Genomic DNA, 16,592 nt, shown 5'->3' on the forward strand with positions numbered 1-16,592 from the left:
TAACTCTCCTTCCTCTCCAATTCCATACCACATTTGCCTGCACCTCTGTACAGTTTACAATTTCCCGTTTTTGTGTTTGTTGTTTTAATGCCTCCTTCCCCTGTTTTCGCTCAGATAGTGAACTTCCAGAGAGCAGGGGCAAATCTTTTTCAACCTCCTTCCCACCCTTCATCCCAGACTGTGCCCATGCAGGCCTGTTAAAGCGTTAGTAAATTAAACTGGATGTTTACAACCCTGATGGCCGAAGTTGCAGAAACTGCTTAATTCGCATAATTTTTTTTAATGTTTTCAGATCCTAAAATCTTGACATGTCTTTAAAAATACGAACACCGTCATCCTTTCAAGAAAAGTTCTACGGAGCATCCACACGAGTTAATGTGGTCATTCTCAGCTTCAGAAGTTGTGTGTGTGCCCCAGAGGGCGGCTTTCCCCTGCTCCGTCCTGTACTTTGGAATAAGGAGGACGAAGAGGCGGCCCGGCAACAGCCCGGGCTGTGCTCTGCCCTCAACTTCCCGCGGGCCCGCGGGCTCCGGCCGCGCTCGTCCCTCTCCGCCGCACTCCGTTCTCCAGCCCTCGCCTCCCCGTCGTCCAGCCTCGGCAACAACCCCCGGAGCAGCGCGGTGGCGCTGAGGGTCCGCCCGCGCGGCTCGGCTCGGGCCTGCGTCGCCGCCCGCCCCGCCGCCCTGCCCGCGGCCCCCGGCCTCTCCCCGGCGCGCCGCCCGCCTCCCGGGGCCCAGGCCGCGCCGCCACGCCGAGGGGAGCTGGGGGACTCGCTCGGCTCCGCGTGGCGCCGGGGGCGGAGCCGGCCCGGAGGGCCCGGGGAGAGGCCGGGGGCGGGCGGCGGCCTCCGCCTACCCCGACACGCACCCCACCGCCCCAACCCCAACCCTACTCCGGCCCGGCCCGCGCCCGCGGCCGATGAGACTCGCCACTTACCAACCCGCCTGGGACAACACCGCGCCGGGGACCTCGGCCATGGTAGCTGCTTAGGCCGGGGGTGGTGGGGGGCTCGGGTGGGGGTGGGGAGGAGGCCTGCTGCTTGAGACCAAAAAAAAAAAAAAAAAGAAAGAAAAAGAAAAAAGAAAAGAAAAGAAAAAAACTCCTCTGGTCGGCTCTGCAACTGGGCATGCTCAGTGCGCCCGGAGCTTCCGCGTGCGGGTTCCGCTCGCCGCGTTTTCCAAGTGGCCGCAGGGGCCGGTCTGGCGTGAAGCTGCGAGGTTGTGGCGCGCCGACAGCGGCGATCCGCCTAGGACAGGCCGGGGCCTGCAGGTCGGGGCCAGTAGGTCGGGGCCAGTTTGTCGGTAAGGAGCACGGCACGGCCTCTCCGCCGAAGGCCGGTTGCTTTTCGTTCGGGGTCACTTTTCTGAGTTGCACACCGTGGAAACTAGTGGGGCGGTTCTTTGTACAGCAGAAAGTAAGGCAGCGTTTCCAGCGCCCACAGGCGGCCACCTCCGAGAGGGCAGAACAGCACTAGAGCTGAGACGCTCGGGCGGTGGCGGAAAAGCGCTTCCAGTTAAGCGCTAATAAGGCCACATTTCGTACAGGGAAAGTCAAAGGAAGGGTGTTCCCAGTCCACTCCACACAGGAGAAAAGTTTACTTTCTTATGAAGATTCGCTCCATTTGCTCCCTTTTTCGATCTGCCCGGATACAAAGAAAAGAAATATAATCGGATTTTTTCGACTCCCCACAGCTAAATCGGACTGTCCAGGTCCCACACTACAATAAAAGTGAATGGGTCAACCCAGGGAAAACCTGCACTTAAGGGATATGGGAAAATCGGGTAGCTCTGTCGGTGCTTGTTTTTCCTGTCGTTCTCCCACTGGGCCCATCCAGGTCCCGGCACGGCCCTCTGATATTGGCACGGGCACTACCAGGCCCAGTTCCCACCCGCCGCTCGCTGGTGCCCTTCTCTGGCTCTCCCGGGGACTGAAGCGTAGGGGCGGCTCCCGAGTGCGCATGCGCGGCGGCGCCGCAAGCCGCTCAGGAGACACTCCAACGCGATTGGGCGGCCGAGACTCACGCCAGCCAATCGGAGGAACAGGCGGAAGGGGCGCTGAGCCCGGGAGACGCTCCCTGAGAGTTTGCTCCACCCTCCACGGTTTTCCAGTCTTGTGGCTGTTGGGGAGAAACATTGTATGGAGTGGCTCTGGTCCCACGTGGCAAGTCGGTTGGGAAGACTTAAAACCTTCAACCCTATAGCAGGGGCTGCCTCATCAACGTGAACTTAGAGCAGAGACTGCGGAATTGGGCAGAGCCGCTCCTGGGACTGGGGAGGAAACTGACAGTTACAGAAGGAAGAAGATAATTACACTGGGTGGAATTAAATTCCTTAATGCAAATTTTTTTCACGATGCTTTGCTTAGCTGTGATGCTACTGAAATGTGTGTCCAAGCACGTTGCTTAGATACTGATTTTAATGAATCATGTTTCCAAGCACTTTTAGAATCAGAAATAACTATATCCTTGTCCCTACATTTTGCAGTAGTATACAATGTTTAGTCCATAGATATACTACGTGTGTATTTCAATTTATAGGCACCATTCAAAATATCCAGGAGTCAGGAAAAGATTTACCATTCTGAAGCTAAATAGATGACTCAAAATTAAATTGCTAATAATTTTTCTTGGTTGTAGAATTTTCTATTACCAATTGCATTTTTCAACTAGTGTAACTTGTTAACTATGAAAGTAATATGTTGTCCCAATCATCAGAATTCTTTGCTGGTTAAATGTGAAGCCTTTACACATTTGGTCTCATATGCAGTGTGTACAATAAGAATTTACCATTGTGTGGTACTTAAAATAACTTTCATAAAATGCTCCACAAAACACTAAATTCCCTTACTTCAAGAAATGCTTTAAAGAATGGGTTGAAGATTCCCACTGGAGGAATTTGGGATAATATGAGCATCAAAAAGAATAATTACAATAATTGAATTTTTAAAAAAGGATAAAGAAAATGCAAGAATTCAGAATGCCAGTAAAAATAAATAAAAGGAGGGAGGATGAAACGTTTATTTCAAAGAAATACCAGAGAATAAATGTAGAACAAATAATAGAATTAGAAAATCACCATATTCCAAGTCAATCTCAATTGATTCAGCCAGAGTCCATCAGAGGATGCTAAAAGGCACTGGGTGAAAGATTGTAGGAGTATAGAATCTTCACATGGTCTCAAAGTATCAAGCCATAACTTACTTCTTACAAAAGGGAAAAACATACCTTTACTTTAAAGAAAAATAATCATTGCCTTAAATAAGTGATCAAGGCTAGAATCACTAATGGCACAATCTGATATTATGTGCTTAGTGATATAGTGCAATTTGAAATACACATTATCTGAGAAATATTCTTTCCAAAATTGTTTAACCTGAATTTAAGCAAGCGTCTAGACAGTAGTTCACAACCAGGAGGTGGATCCCTACCCCACCCCCATCCCCTGGGCACATTTGGCATGTGTGGAGACATTTTGGTTGTCACAACCTGGTGGGAGGGGGATTCTGTTAAACATCCTGCAATGAACAAGATAGCCACCTGATCCAAGATGTCAGTAGTGCCAAGGCTGAGATATGTAGGAGATGTTGGAACAAGTAAAACATAAGGAAACAGGCAAATAAATCTAGAATGTGGCATCTTCTACAGGAAACCTGGCCTGGGCTGTTCAAATGAGCCAATGCTACTAAAAAAAAAAAAAAAAAAAAAAAAAATTCTTCCAGATTAAAGAGAGTAAAGAGACATGACAACATGCAACCCTGGATTTAAAAAGAATAAGGGGAAGGAAAAGGAGGAGAGATTTTTGTGGCCAAATGCACAAATTTAAATGGACTAGATATCAGATAGTACAATGGAATTATAATTTTCTTAGATGTGATAATATTGTCCTTAATGTTAGAAATTTTATGTCAAACATTTATGGCTGAAGAGTTGTGTCTACAACTTATTATTATATATATGTATGTATGTATGTATGTATATATATATATATATATATATATATATATATATATATATACACACACACACACACACACACAAAAGAGAGGGAGAAGGTAAATGTGGCAGAATGTGTAAAATGGGTGAATCTGATTGGAGGGTCGGGTGCTCATTATATATTTTTTAAAATTTTTATCTAAGTTTGAAACTTTTCAAAATAAAAATTTAAGGAAAAAAGCATGGATTATACTAATTTCTTTCACATCAAAAATTTTAAATTGGAATTATGTTCTGTATTGATAAGTTAGTGCCATGGGATATGGTAGGAGCTGACTAGACAAAAAAATATATTTCCATTTTTAATAGATGAATCATTGATTTACAGAAAATATAAAGTCTACAATGAACTGAAAGCTGGGAAAGAGCCTAAGGATGACAAAAGAGCTTTGTTAGGTACAAGAGGACAAAAAGGAGGAGTTAAATGTATTGGAGTCAATGGTATAAATTAACAGAAGAGAGACTGAAAATCCATTCAACTATGTTTTGCCCCTTTCGTTTCATTCAGTTTCGTTACAGAAACTTCAGGAAAAGTTTCTCAGATTGAAAATGATAGAAGACTATGGATGAGGAGGTAAAAACCACAATTAAAAAAGTGGTATTATAAGAGTACCTAGCCCCTCGGAGGCACATTAAATCTTTTGACCTTAAGCCATTTACAACCCAGAGAATACTAAAATAACCTGTGAATAACTTAGATGAGCCAATGCCAGGGAGCTTTGAAGAACTGCTGAGCTTTTCAGGAAATGTGCTAGAAGCCTGTAAACAGGAAAAAACTATTTTCAGTTTTAAGAAAGGGAAGAGAGTCTTTTCAACAAATGGTGCTGGGACAACTGGGTATTCACATGCACAATAATAAAGTCGGACCCCTTTTAACGTCATATATAAAAATTAATTCAAAACTGATTATAGATTTAAATGCAGAACTAAAAATATAATACTCCTAAAAGAAAATGTAAAAGCAAATCTTCATGACCATGGGTTAGGCAATAGATATGACATCCAAAACACAATTGAAAAAAAGAAAAATTAGATAAGTCGGACTTCATCAGAATTTAAAACTTTTGTGACTCGAAGTTCATCAAGACAGTGAAAAGGCAATTTACAGAAAGGGAGAAAATAGGGGTTTGTATCAAGAATATATAAAGACTCATAATTCAATAATAAAAATACAACTCAGTTAAAAATAGTCAATGCATTTTAACAGATATTTCTCCAAAGGAGACATACAAATGGCCAATAAGTAAATGAAAAGGTACTCAACATCATTAGTCACTAGGGAAATACAAATCAAAAGCACATGAGATACTTCACACCCACTAGAATGGCTATGGTTAAAAAGATGATGGACAATCACAAGTGTTGGTGAGGACACGGAGAAATTTGAACCTTCATACATTACCAGTGGGAATGTAAAATCATGTAACCACTTTGGAAAGCAGTTTGGCAGGTCTCAAAAAGTTAACTTAATGAGTTTTCATATGACTCAGCAATTCATATATACTTCTAGGTATGTATACCCAAGAGAAATGGAAACATGTCCACACAAAAACTTGTACATGGATGTTCATAGCATTATTCATATTAGCCAATAAGTGGAAAAAATAATCAAAATGTCCATCAACTCATGAAAAGATCAATAAAAGGAGTGGGGTTCCACAAACTAAAGACCAAGGAATTTGCTGTTAACCCATTTGTCATGGTTCTAGAACTCATGATTTAGGAAATGATTTAGTAGGCAGAGGATTGAAATAGCTGACCTCTAAAGATTGTTTGACTCGTAGAATTCTATGAAAAATTAACCTCACTTCCTTTAAAAAAAAAAGTTTCTTAACTACTGAGTACAAGAAATAGGTGGCTATCAGGAGAGTCTGGGTTATGCCATGACAATAAACAACCACAAAATATTAGTGATTTGTGATCAAAACATGTTTATTTTTCTTGCATGTTACATGTCTAATGTGGATGTCTGGAGAGTGGGGAGAAAGCCCTTGACCATTCTCACTCCAGGACCCTGACAAAGCACTAACCATCTGGAACATTGCTGATTGAAGCAGTAGGAGAAAAGAAGATTCTGGAGGATCTCACACTGGAAATTAAATGCTCTGCCAGGACTGGATATATGACAACACAGGAAGTCAAACACCAGGATCCAGTAGGTGGAGAGCCAGAACTATTCAGTGAGCAAGATTAATGGCTGTGGTAGTCAATGTGGTGCAGTAACACCACAAAAAAAATGAAAACAAAATCCGGAAGATAAACAAAATATCTATCAATAGGGAAATATTTAAATAAGTTATAATGGGTACGATTGTAGACATTACCAAAAAAAAAAAAAAAGAAAGAAAACAATTTAACAGATCACTATGAACTGACTAAGATATATTAGTGAGATACATATGCAGAGTAAAAAAATAGAGGCAAGTTTTAATGTGATGAATTACTACAAATCATTAAGAAAAAGGCAAAATTCCAATAGAGAAATGGGCAAATTATACGTATAGGCAATATACAAAAATAAAATCTAAGTATTCAGTAAATATGTGAAAATGTTTAACCACATCAATAAGCACAAAATGACAATTAAAACAATGGGATATCGCTAAAATTCCATTTTCATCAACCCAATGGTAAAAACTAGTAGACAATAATCAAATGTTGGCAAGGATATGGGGAAATTTTTAGTGCACTGCTCATAGGAGTAAAGTCGATACAACAACTTGGGAGAGTATTTTGGCAATATCTGGCAAAACTGAAAAGGTGCATACCTTATGACTGAGCATTTTCATTTTTAGATACGTATTCCAGAGAAAAATGTTCATTGACACATTGTTTAAACTAGAAGAATGAAAACAACTCCAACGTCCAATTGGGGAGAAATGGGTTTTTTAAAATGTTATATATATTTTTTTCTACCAAAAAGAAGAATGATCTATGCCAATTTAAATAAATACACTAGACCTCCCTACATGTCAGTTTGGGTGGATCTTGACAACATAATGCCAAGTTTAAAAAAAAAAGAGCAGCTTGATAAACATACTCAGGGTACTACCTTATGTGAAATTTTAAACACACATACTAAAATATATATATTACAACAGAGCTCTGTGCAATGATGGACGTGTTCTATATCTACACTGTCTAATATACTAGCTGCTAGTCACATGTGGCTACTGAGCACTTGGAATATGGTTAGTGCAATAGAAGAACTGATTTTTAAAACATTTTTTTAAATTAATTTAAATTTAAATAACCACACTGGCTAGTGGCTACGTACTGGACAGCAGAGATATATTTATGTTTGGATGTATAGGTGCACACCAATGTATTGTAGAAGGATGAAAATACATTTGAAGGATACCCAACAAACACAGAATACTGGTTGAAGTGGGGAAGAAAGGGAATACATCTGAGGGAAGTTGCCAGAGAGGAATTTTGCTTTGATGGTAAGGTTTATTCCTTTAAAAGGAATAGAAGCAATTATGACAGTATATTAGTTACTGTTCCTTGAGTAGTAAGAATATGGATTTTTTAAATTATTATTTATACTTTTGGTTGCATTTTAAATATCTCAGAAAAGCAAGTTGTAACACTGTTGTATTACATGATACTTTAAAATAATATATGTAATACACTTTCATTTCCTACAGTATATTGTTTTATGTTGTTAATATAATGAACCTATAATCAGTATAAAAATAACAAGGAAGAAAAAAATAAAGGGGAAAGGAAGGCAAATAAAAAGACTATAATAGTGACCTTAGAAAGAAATTTGAAATGTGGAAGAAAATAGACTTCTCCTTGTCAATCCCAGATGATAGTCCTAAGGACTAAAGAAAAGATTTCAGCTTAATTTAATAAAGAATCTTAATCTAGAGGCAGTCCAACAAGGAAACAGGCAGTCTTAGAACAGAGTGAGTTCCCCAGAGTTAGACGATTCAAGCTTCCATTAGATGATTAATTGGTACGAATATTACAGAAAAGAATCCAAGCAGTTAGACTGGTTCAGTGGTTCACAAAGGATTTTCTAAGGAGCCCTAGTGGCTCCACTTGGTGCCTGAAGAACCACAGTAGGTGGCAAGGAAAAGGGGCAGCAAGCTGGAGTCTAAGCCCCTAAGCCCCCTCAAAGCAGAACAGCACTTCTTTTATCTGCTTTAATTTGAATAAAGGATTCAGCAATTAAAAAGAAGGTTTAGGAACCATGAGACTAGATGAGTAAGACATTCATTCATTCAACAGGGATTTTTTGAACCCACACTTTGAGCCAACCACTGTGCCAGGCACTGCAGGTGAGATTAGCAGTCATGAGCCCTGCCTTTGAGGTTTATAGTCTATCTATCTGAGGATAATAACATTAAATTAATTATATGCAGTTACTTAGTTACAATTGCAGCAAGTGCTATGAAGATATCAAACCAAACCTGAGATCTTATGTATAATATTATGAATCCATGTTTTCATTATTAAAATGACTAATTTTTAAGGAATTTGAGCTATGTATTTTATGTGTGTCTTTGAATGTAACTGTTGATTGTCTATTTATGAAAATATCCTTTAACAAAAATTTACTTCAGGGCTAAGCGTGGGGAGATACAGTGATTAAGAAAATGGAATCTCTGCCCTCGTAGAGTTTTCTTTCTAACTGTTTAGGGGAGAAACTATTTGTTTTACTTAGTAAGTTGAATATTTTAGGTGATCACTGTGGTTTTTGTCAGTTATTACAAAATAATACAATTATTTTGCATTATATGAGCATTATATGAGCATTATATGAGCATTATTAGGCACAAATACAGCAACATGAGTTGTAAGTGGAGAAAAAGATTGAAAGGGCATATGCATGAATGTTACTAGTATAGCTCTCTGGGTGGTTATAGGAGGAGGATTTTATGTCCTTTTTAAATATATACATATTTTCCAATACAGTGTTACTTTTATAAGAACCAGTAAGTATATGACAGAGTGAATTTATATGGCATCTTCTATTCTATGGAATCTTAGAGTTTTACATATACGTGCAATACTGTTGGTAGCTGTATCAATTTGAAGATTCTTCTATCTAACCTTGTTAAGGATTTTATCATCTAATACATTGCAACACTTCTTATGACATACATTTTATATTTCTGATTATGCTATTTCTCTTTGTTATGGGTATCATGAATTATATTTATATATTTGAAATACTATTTTTCTAGTTTAATACTTTACTTGACCTAGGTATTCTACATAACCTTTGTATGTAATCATTTCCTATAAGTCACTGAGTACTTCAAATATCTTATATTTCACTAAACATTTGCATAGCTGTATTAATGTAGTTTTGATATACCACTGAAAGTGCAGAACTTGCAGTAGGAGTTGTCTTAGGGCTCTTTGGTTTCAATAACACCTAAGGGAAAGTAGAATGTATGTATAAAGACAGAGGGGATTCTCTTCAACCCATGAGCAGAGAAGTAGCAGACCTTAAGAAGGAGAGAAAGCAATAGCTGAAAGCCGCTGGATTCCCAGGCAAAATGTTGTCTCTACATCTCTGCTGTTCCATGCAAAACTTATTTCTTTCTTTTTCCTTACTTCCTAATTTGCATGACAGCATATGTCCTTAACTCCTGAGTTTACATATTACAGTTCCAGGCCCCAGAGAGATTAACTCTTACTCTTGACCCCAAAGGGAAATTTCAGTAAAAGCACTCTGGCATGCCATGGCATGGCATGGCATGGGTAAGAAGCCCACCACAAGTTCAACCAAGATGGTCAGATGATGGGGTCACATTTCACACAGAACTGCTAGAGGATTACCACATGCAAGAAGCAGGTAACTAAGGGGATATTTACACAAGCAGACACTCCAAAAGATATCTACCACAGCTGTATTCCTTCTAACTGTATAGAAATCAATGTTTTGTCATGTATTATATTTTAAATTACCCAAAGAAACTTCCATTTAAAAGAATGCTAGTTGCACCCACTTATAAAATAAATCACCACAGTTTTAATGTATCTTCTGGATAACTTTCAGTTTTCCAATAATCACTCATTTAAATAAAAATCATTGGCAGTCACTTTCCAACAACTTTTCAACATGAGCAAGTTTCATAAGTATGTTAAAGAGGAATTAGCCTGTTTTGCTTTCATATCACAAAATTAGATTGCACATATTTTAGTTATTTCATTTAATGCACTTCAAGTACTAAATGTTGCCATATTCCTTAGAGCCATTGAACTTACCTTTTAAACTATTTAGGAAAGACACCATATGTATTTTATGTTCACAGCGTGATCTGATACAGTTCACAGGATGATATGTCTTTAAAGAGAAGTGAAAATGCTCCCCAAAATGTCTTTGTAGACATTCAGCATCTGATGATAAATCCTCCCTTTAGAATGGTCAGTTAAGTAATAAAATTCAATGTAAAAAGTATTTTATCTACATTTCTTTACAGACTATTTCTTCCAGCATTCACTTTTCTTGAAGTATTGGGAAGTTTTGACCAAATATATATATGAATCTTGTTGATGAGTAGTTTTCAGTTAAATTAGTAAATGGTAGAGCCAAGATTCCATAGTATTCTGACTCCAAAGCACATGCAGTTAGGCCTCACACTCATAAACTGGAAAATGGTGGGATCCTTGACAAGGAGAGGAGAATGAAAGGGATGTGCTGACTTCAGTCATGTCTAATCTAAAGTGACAAGATGTGCCAAATATCAAGTAGTAATTGGGCTGTAAACAGCTGAAGGGCAGATTTGAAGATACTGATTTTTCGAGTCATCTTCTTACAACAGATTGTTAACGCCTTATAAGTGACCAGGCTTCTGAGGAATGATGTATAAACTGAGAAGAGGCTCAAAGATTGAGCCTAAGGAAAAATCACAGTAAAAGGTAGGAGAAAGAGGAAGTAGCAGAGAAATAGAGGAGCTATTAGTAAGTCAGATTGCTAGAAGGACTATGATGCTAGGAGGACGAACAATATGGATGGATTTTTAAAACAAATGAACTGAAGTCAGAATGGATTTGCTTGACAACCAACCTGCAGACAGTGCCTTAATAAAACAATAGAAATATATCTATAGTCCCTTCCTTAGCACATCCTGTACATTTTTACCTTATGAGCAGCTTCATTATCATTACAACAAAATTTATTGACTGTGCTAAATGTTTGCTTAAATACAAATGAGAAAACAGGATTATAGTAGTAAAATTACCTTTCCATGATAGTTGTGCCATTAAATGACAAAGCTGGGATTTACATCCATGTCTATCCAGCACTCAGACCACCCTCTTAACCAATACACCATTCCCAAAATATGGGACAAGTGGAGATGGAGAACATTTCTATATTTCTATCATGAAATTTCTGTTTCTATCATAAACATCTCTATCATGTTTGTGAGCATGATATTAAATAACATTAACAGTAAATATTTATTAAACCAATCACATAGAGGAAAGTTATACCCCTTTCCAATTCTCTTTCAGTTTGTCTCATGGCCTCAAAGAGGAGGTATCAGTTTGGAGCAAGTGTTTCTAACATCCCTTTAACACTTACCAACCTCCATTTTTAACAAAAAAGATAGCAGGCCTTAAGGTCAAAATCTTCTGTAGATGACAACTTCTAACTATAATAACATTGCTTTGTTTTCTTTGTGTTTATTTTTTATAGTTTCTGTTTATGGCAAATTTTTTTGTTTTCTATTTATAGTAGTGGGTAAATTTTCCTGTCTAAATACACGTAAGATTTTTAACAGTGGCTCTGTTCAAAAACTTATATTAAGCAAACAAAAATACTGGAAGCATGTGGATATGGCAGAATTTTGAGGGTGGCATGTAAACGACTAAAATTAGGAAAAACTACATTGTGTTAAACATCTTCCCCCGCTCTGTGAAATCCTTAATCATAACCTTGGTGCCAGCGATCAGTTACTTGTTTTCCTCCCTACATTCCTGTCACTCTTTCTGTAGCACTGAGCCAAGCAATGCCTTCCATGTGATTATCCTGTTCATATGGCATATTTTTTCTTTTTTTTCTTTTACTTTTTTTTTTTAACCCTTGCAAAGTATAAAACAATAAATGGGACAACCAGATTGAAGAGGTTTTGGATCTCTAAATTTCAGCAACAAAAAAGCATATAATGATACTTTCAAATAGATACTTCAGTAAATGCTTTTGAAAAGGATAGTAAATGGAGTAATTTTATAAAACTTCTGCTTGACTCAGAGTGAATGGAAGAGAAGTAACAGTTCATTTTTTTAGACATAAGTTATCAAAATCATTCCTCCAAATATGCTTCAAAATTCTAAGAAGTCAAATAAAATTATTGCTAATTAAATGTTAATTATAGTTTATTAGTGTGATCCAAATTTTCAAGGACCTTATCTGCCAGCAGGTTCAAATGCATCTACATTAGCATTTCTACACCAATTTTACTATCACTCTTCACAACATAACTACAGGGGACTTAACGCATTACTTATTGCCGCCGCAGCAAATAACAAACTCTAGTTTTGCAAAGACTCCTCAGGAGCTGCGTAACACTTGGGCAGCAACATTCCTCCACTGTCTTCTGTTCTAGCCTCTTGTTTTGTCCACTGGCTCGAAACCCACTAGGGGAAAATACTTGGATATTATAATCATCCCATGACCTCTCTTTTTCTCTGTTTCTCTGCCTAGGAGATTGTTTATTACTGACCCCAAACAAGCAAAACCTCAACATGCCAAACTGCAATGTGTTCCCACCACCACGTCCTCTGCATAAAGTGGAGACTGCCCCTCTCCAAATCCTGGTTGCACTTGGGGCACCTGGGACCCAGAGAAGCTCTGCTTACTCAGTGGGTCTTACACTTTCCTCTTGAAACAGCAGTTGCTTCAGCCCTATTCCCTAAAGCTCAAACAAGAAACTGCACAGAACAGTGTTGAGGAACAGACGGTGCACTGTCCCCTCCACTCTCCTGTCTTGCTGAAATCCCGTACCTCTCGCTCATGCAAGTAGATGTCAGGGGGGTCATGAGTCAGCCTGTTTATCAGACACATCTACACTTTTTTAACCCCAGCTGGGAAACATTCTCCTCCAATATTAGTTTCAATAATCTAGTTTTCTCATATATAAGAATTGTATTTTTTTTACACAGATGGATAGTTTTAAATACATTAAGCCCATTTTTCTAATCAGTGGACAGACAAATTTTATGGGATATTTATATGATAAATTACTATAGAATTGAGATTCAACAATCCTGGGTTAAACTCCTAACACTAGAATAACCAGTTGAATGGCCCCACTCAGATAATTTATTTCTCTGGGACTCTTTTTTCTTTAGAGGGTTTGATTTCCAAATAATTGGATTTTAAAGTCCTCCAGACCCTCCTAATTCCTATGATTTCAAGTGTAATTTTATTATTTCAAATTGTTGATAGGTTGATAAATTGTTTTTTCAAAGATGGCTGCACCAATATATACCCATGCCATATGCTCTTCTTAGAGTGTGGCACTCACATGCCTCCACTGCCAGGTGGAATTGATACTTCCTCCTTTTGAGTCCCTGTAACTTCCTTGACCATTTAAATGTAGCAGAAGTAAGGCTGCTTGATTTCTGAGACTAGATCATAAAAGGCAAGACAAGTTCAGTGTAGTATCTCCCCCTCTCTCAATATCTCCCTGTCTATCTTATGTGCCCTCCCCAACCATCATACTGTGAAGAAACTCAGGCCACACAGAGAGGGCACGTGTAGGTGTTCTGGCCAACAGCCCTAGTTAGACCCTCCATCAGTAATCCCCAGCAACTTCCAGACATATGAGTGAATAAGCCTTCACATGATTCAGCCTTCAGGCTTTGGCTCTTCTAGCTGAGGCTTCAGACATCATGGAGAAGAGAACAGTTGAGCCTATGGTGCCATGTCTGATTTCTGCTTCCTGACCCACAGGAAATGAAATAGGAGGGAAGGGGGCAGAGCACAACCTTTAAAAGAATGACATAGCCATTAAGGATAAACATAAACTGGTTAGAACCAACTAGGCCCAAGATGGTGGAAGATTTGACATCCAGTAGACTTTGAGCCTCATTAGATGCTCACTGTAATGCACTACCATGCTAAATGACACACCCACAGGGGCCATGACAGTTCCAAGGCTAATCATAAGAAGGCCAAAAAGTGGGCAGGGCCCAAATCCTGGAAATCTCCTCCCCTTCTCCAAAATAGTTGGAATAATCCTCCCACTTATTAGCCTATGGAATTACCCAGCCCATAAAAACTAACCACGCCAAGTTTTGGGGCCTCTCGCTTTCTGAGATGGCTCACATGCTGTCTGTGGAGTGTGTTTCTCCCATGGCCACTCTCACTTTCCAAGATGACCATATGCCCTTGGGCTACACTTGCCTTTTGAGACTGTCCACATTCTGTCTATGAAATGTGTATCTCTCTAAATAAATCCACTTCTTACCTAGCACTTTGTCTCTCACTGAATTCTTTCTGCGATGAGACATAAAGAACCTGAGCTTCAGTTAAGTCCTGACATCAGGTGAGCAATTTGGACTAAAGGACAGTGGATTCAAGTCCCGGCCCATGGGTTCAAGTTCCATCTGAGTTTTCACTGGGTTCAAATCCCATCGGAGTTGTGTGGTTTCAAAACTTTAAGAGAGAATAGGTGATTATTATTATTTTAAACCATTAAGTTTTGGAGTAGGTAAATTACTTGAGACAGCCCAAGTAACCAGAACCTGGGATATGAGACACTAACATGTATGGATTGCCTACTGTGTGACAGGAACTTATTTGCATCATTTCCTCTAGTCTGCACCATGACTCAATATTTGCTTTTATGCTATATTATTGGACATATCTGTGATTTATTTTATGCTAAGTTTTTGTCAGTAAAGCAACCCCCAGATATAACATTGTTCCTTGGGAAAAATAAGACTTTAAGATGTTCCATTTCCTAGTGGTGTTCCCAGAAATGCCCTGTGCCACCTGATTCTTACAAAGGAAAAACTACTGTGAGGTAATGAAAACTCATTTCAGGGTTAATGCTCAGAGAGAATGTTTTGATGTTTTGAAAAAAATATTTTTAAATGATTAAAATTGAACTCTAAACTGCCTTCCATCTCTAAGGTTTAATTCTGTAAAATTATCAATATATTTATTTTTTGGGTGCCACTTAAAAAGAGGAATTTTAGTTTTATAAAATATTTCTTCTTTTGCCTCTTCTTTCACAATAACTAATATCCATTTTTCTTAAGCTTTGCTGAATCTAAGAAGTATAAGGGGAAAAGTAGTCAAATGAGATGGAAATATTCTCATTTATAATCTTTTTAAAATATGTTTTATACCAAATCCTGATTTTTTACAGAAATGCGGCTGGGCTTATAGCTAGTGTTTGAAGAAGATAACTCTTTCCCCCACTCAATCTCTATTATGCAAAAATAAAAATAGTAATATAATAATACAGTAAAATTATATGTATACAAACATAGATATTGATATATATGTTTAATTTTATGCATTCATTATGATTGGTGCTAATTAGTATCAGACACAATATTACTATTTTTAATAAATATCTTAAATATTTATTACAAATATCATCATTATTATTATTGAAATACTTGGGGCAGAAATTCAACCTATGTAGAGTTCAAAGCAGCAATTCAAACTGCTTTGTTTTATCAGTCATCAACAAATGGAACAGATGCAGTGTTTTGTTGACAGATAATAGTAAGTGGTATATTGGATCTTGCGCTAGTAACACTGGTGAATATTAAAGTCATAAATAATTCAATCCTTTGTAGTGTCAGTGTATGACCTCAAAATAACCCTGTTCAATCTGAAGCTGCTGGTAATGGCCCAAAGTTCAGTAAGGCCAAATCATAGCCTGCCATATATAGTAACACACTGAAATATAGAGTTTCAACAAAGAAAATACAGTTAGCATAATAATGAGTCATTAGCTGAAATGCACATGAAGTTGTTGACCTGAAACAAAAAATCTACAGAAAGGATGTGTTCTGAAGGATGCTGACAAAGTAATTAAAATAACTAGAGAAATAGACCCAGCTTAAAACTTAGCAAGTCATAAGTACTGTCTTAGTCACTTAACCTTTAGCTTATGCTCCCTGATCCTTACAGTCTATTTTAATATTCAGTTATTCAATAGAGTAAATTCAGAGTATTGTCGTATTTAATTCCAATGCTCCTGCCACAAGCATCTCTACCCCATTGCCAAACTTTGCATGATTTCCATAATGTGCAATGTCTTTTCCTCTTTAGCGGCTCTTTACTTACAATGCTCTTAGCCTTGAATACCCTTCTTTTCCTTTGTGTCTCAGATTTCACATCTGTGAGCCCTCACTTAATTTACCTAGATACAACTGCTGCCTCCTGTCTCTGTGCTCACATGCCATTTTGTATATCCATTTTCTCCAGTTCTTACTGTAACACATTGATATCATTTGTGTATACATCCACCCATTTCTCCCTTCACATTGTGAGGTGCTTAAAGGCAGGCACCTTATTTCATCCTTTTCCTACCCAGCTAGTCACAGAGCTTGCTGGTCAACAGTATGGACTTGGAAGTTATACATCCAGGTTTGAATTCTGGCTCTACCT

General features: G+C 38.4%; 1 protein-coding gene across 1 annotated transcript in view; it reads right to left on the reverse strand.

The window, feature by feature from the left end:
- The window catches only part of TDRD3 (tudor domain containing 3), a gene marked incomplete at its 5' end in the record, with an annotated part of 202,067 nt that extends 201,090 nt beyond the window's left edge, over window positions 1–977 (reverse strand). Inside the window, one exon of the mRNA XM_079721579.1 lies at window positions 937–977. Coding sequence (XP_079577705.1) covers window positions 937–977 — 41 coding nt within the window. The remainder of the gene's footprint in view (window positions 1–936) is intronic.
- Window positions 978–16,592: the final 15,615 nt, after the last annotated feature.

This window comes from Hyperoodon ampullatus, assembly GCF_949752795.1.
Source record: "Hyperoodon ampullatus genome assembly, chromosome: 16".
Taxonomy (NCBI): Eukaryota; Metazoa; Chordata; class Mammalia; order Artiodactyla; family Ziphiidae; genus Hyperoodon; species Hyperoodon ampullatus.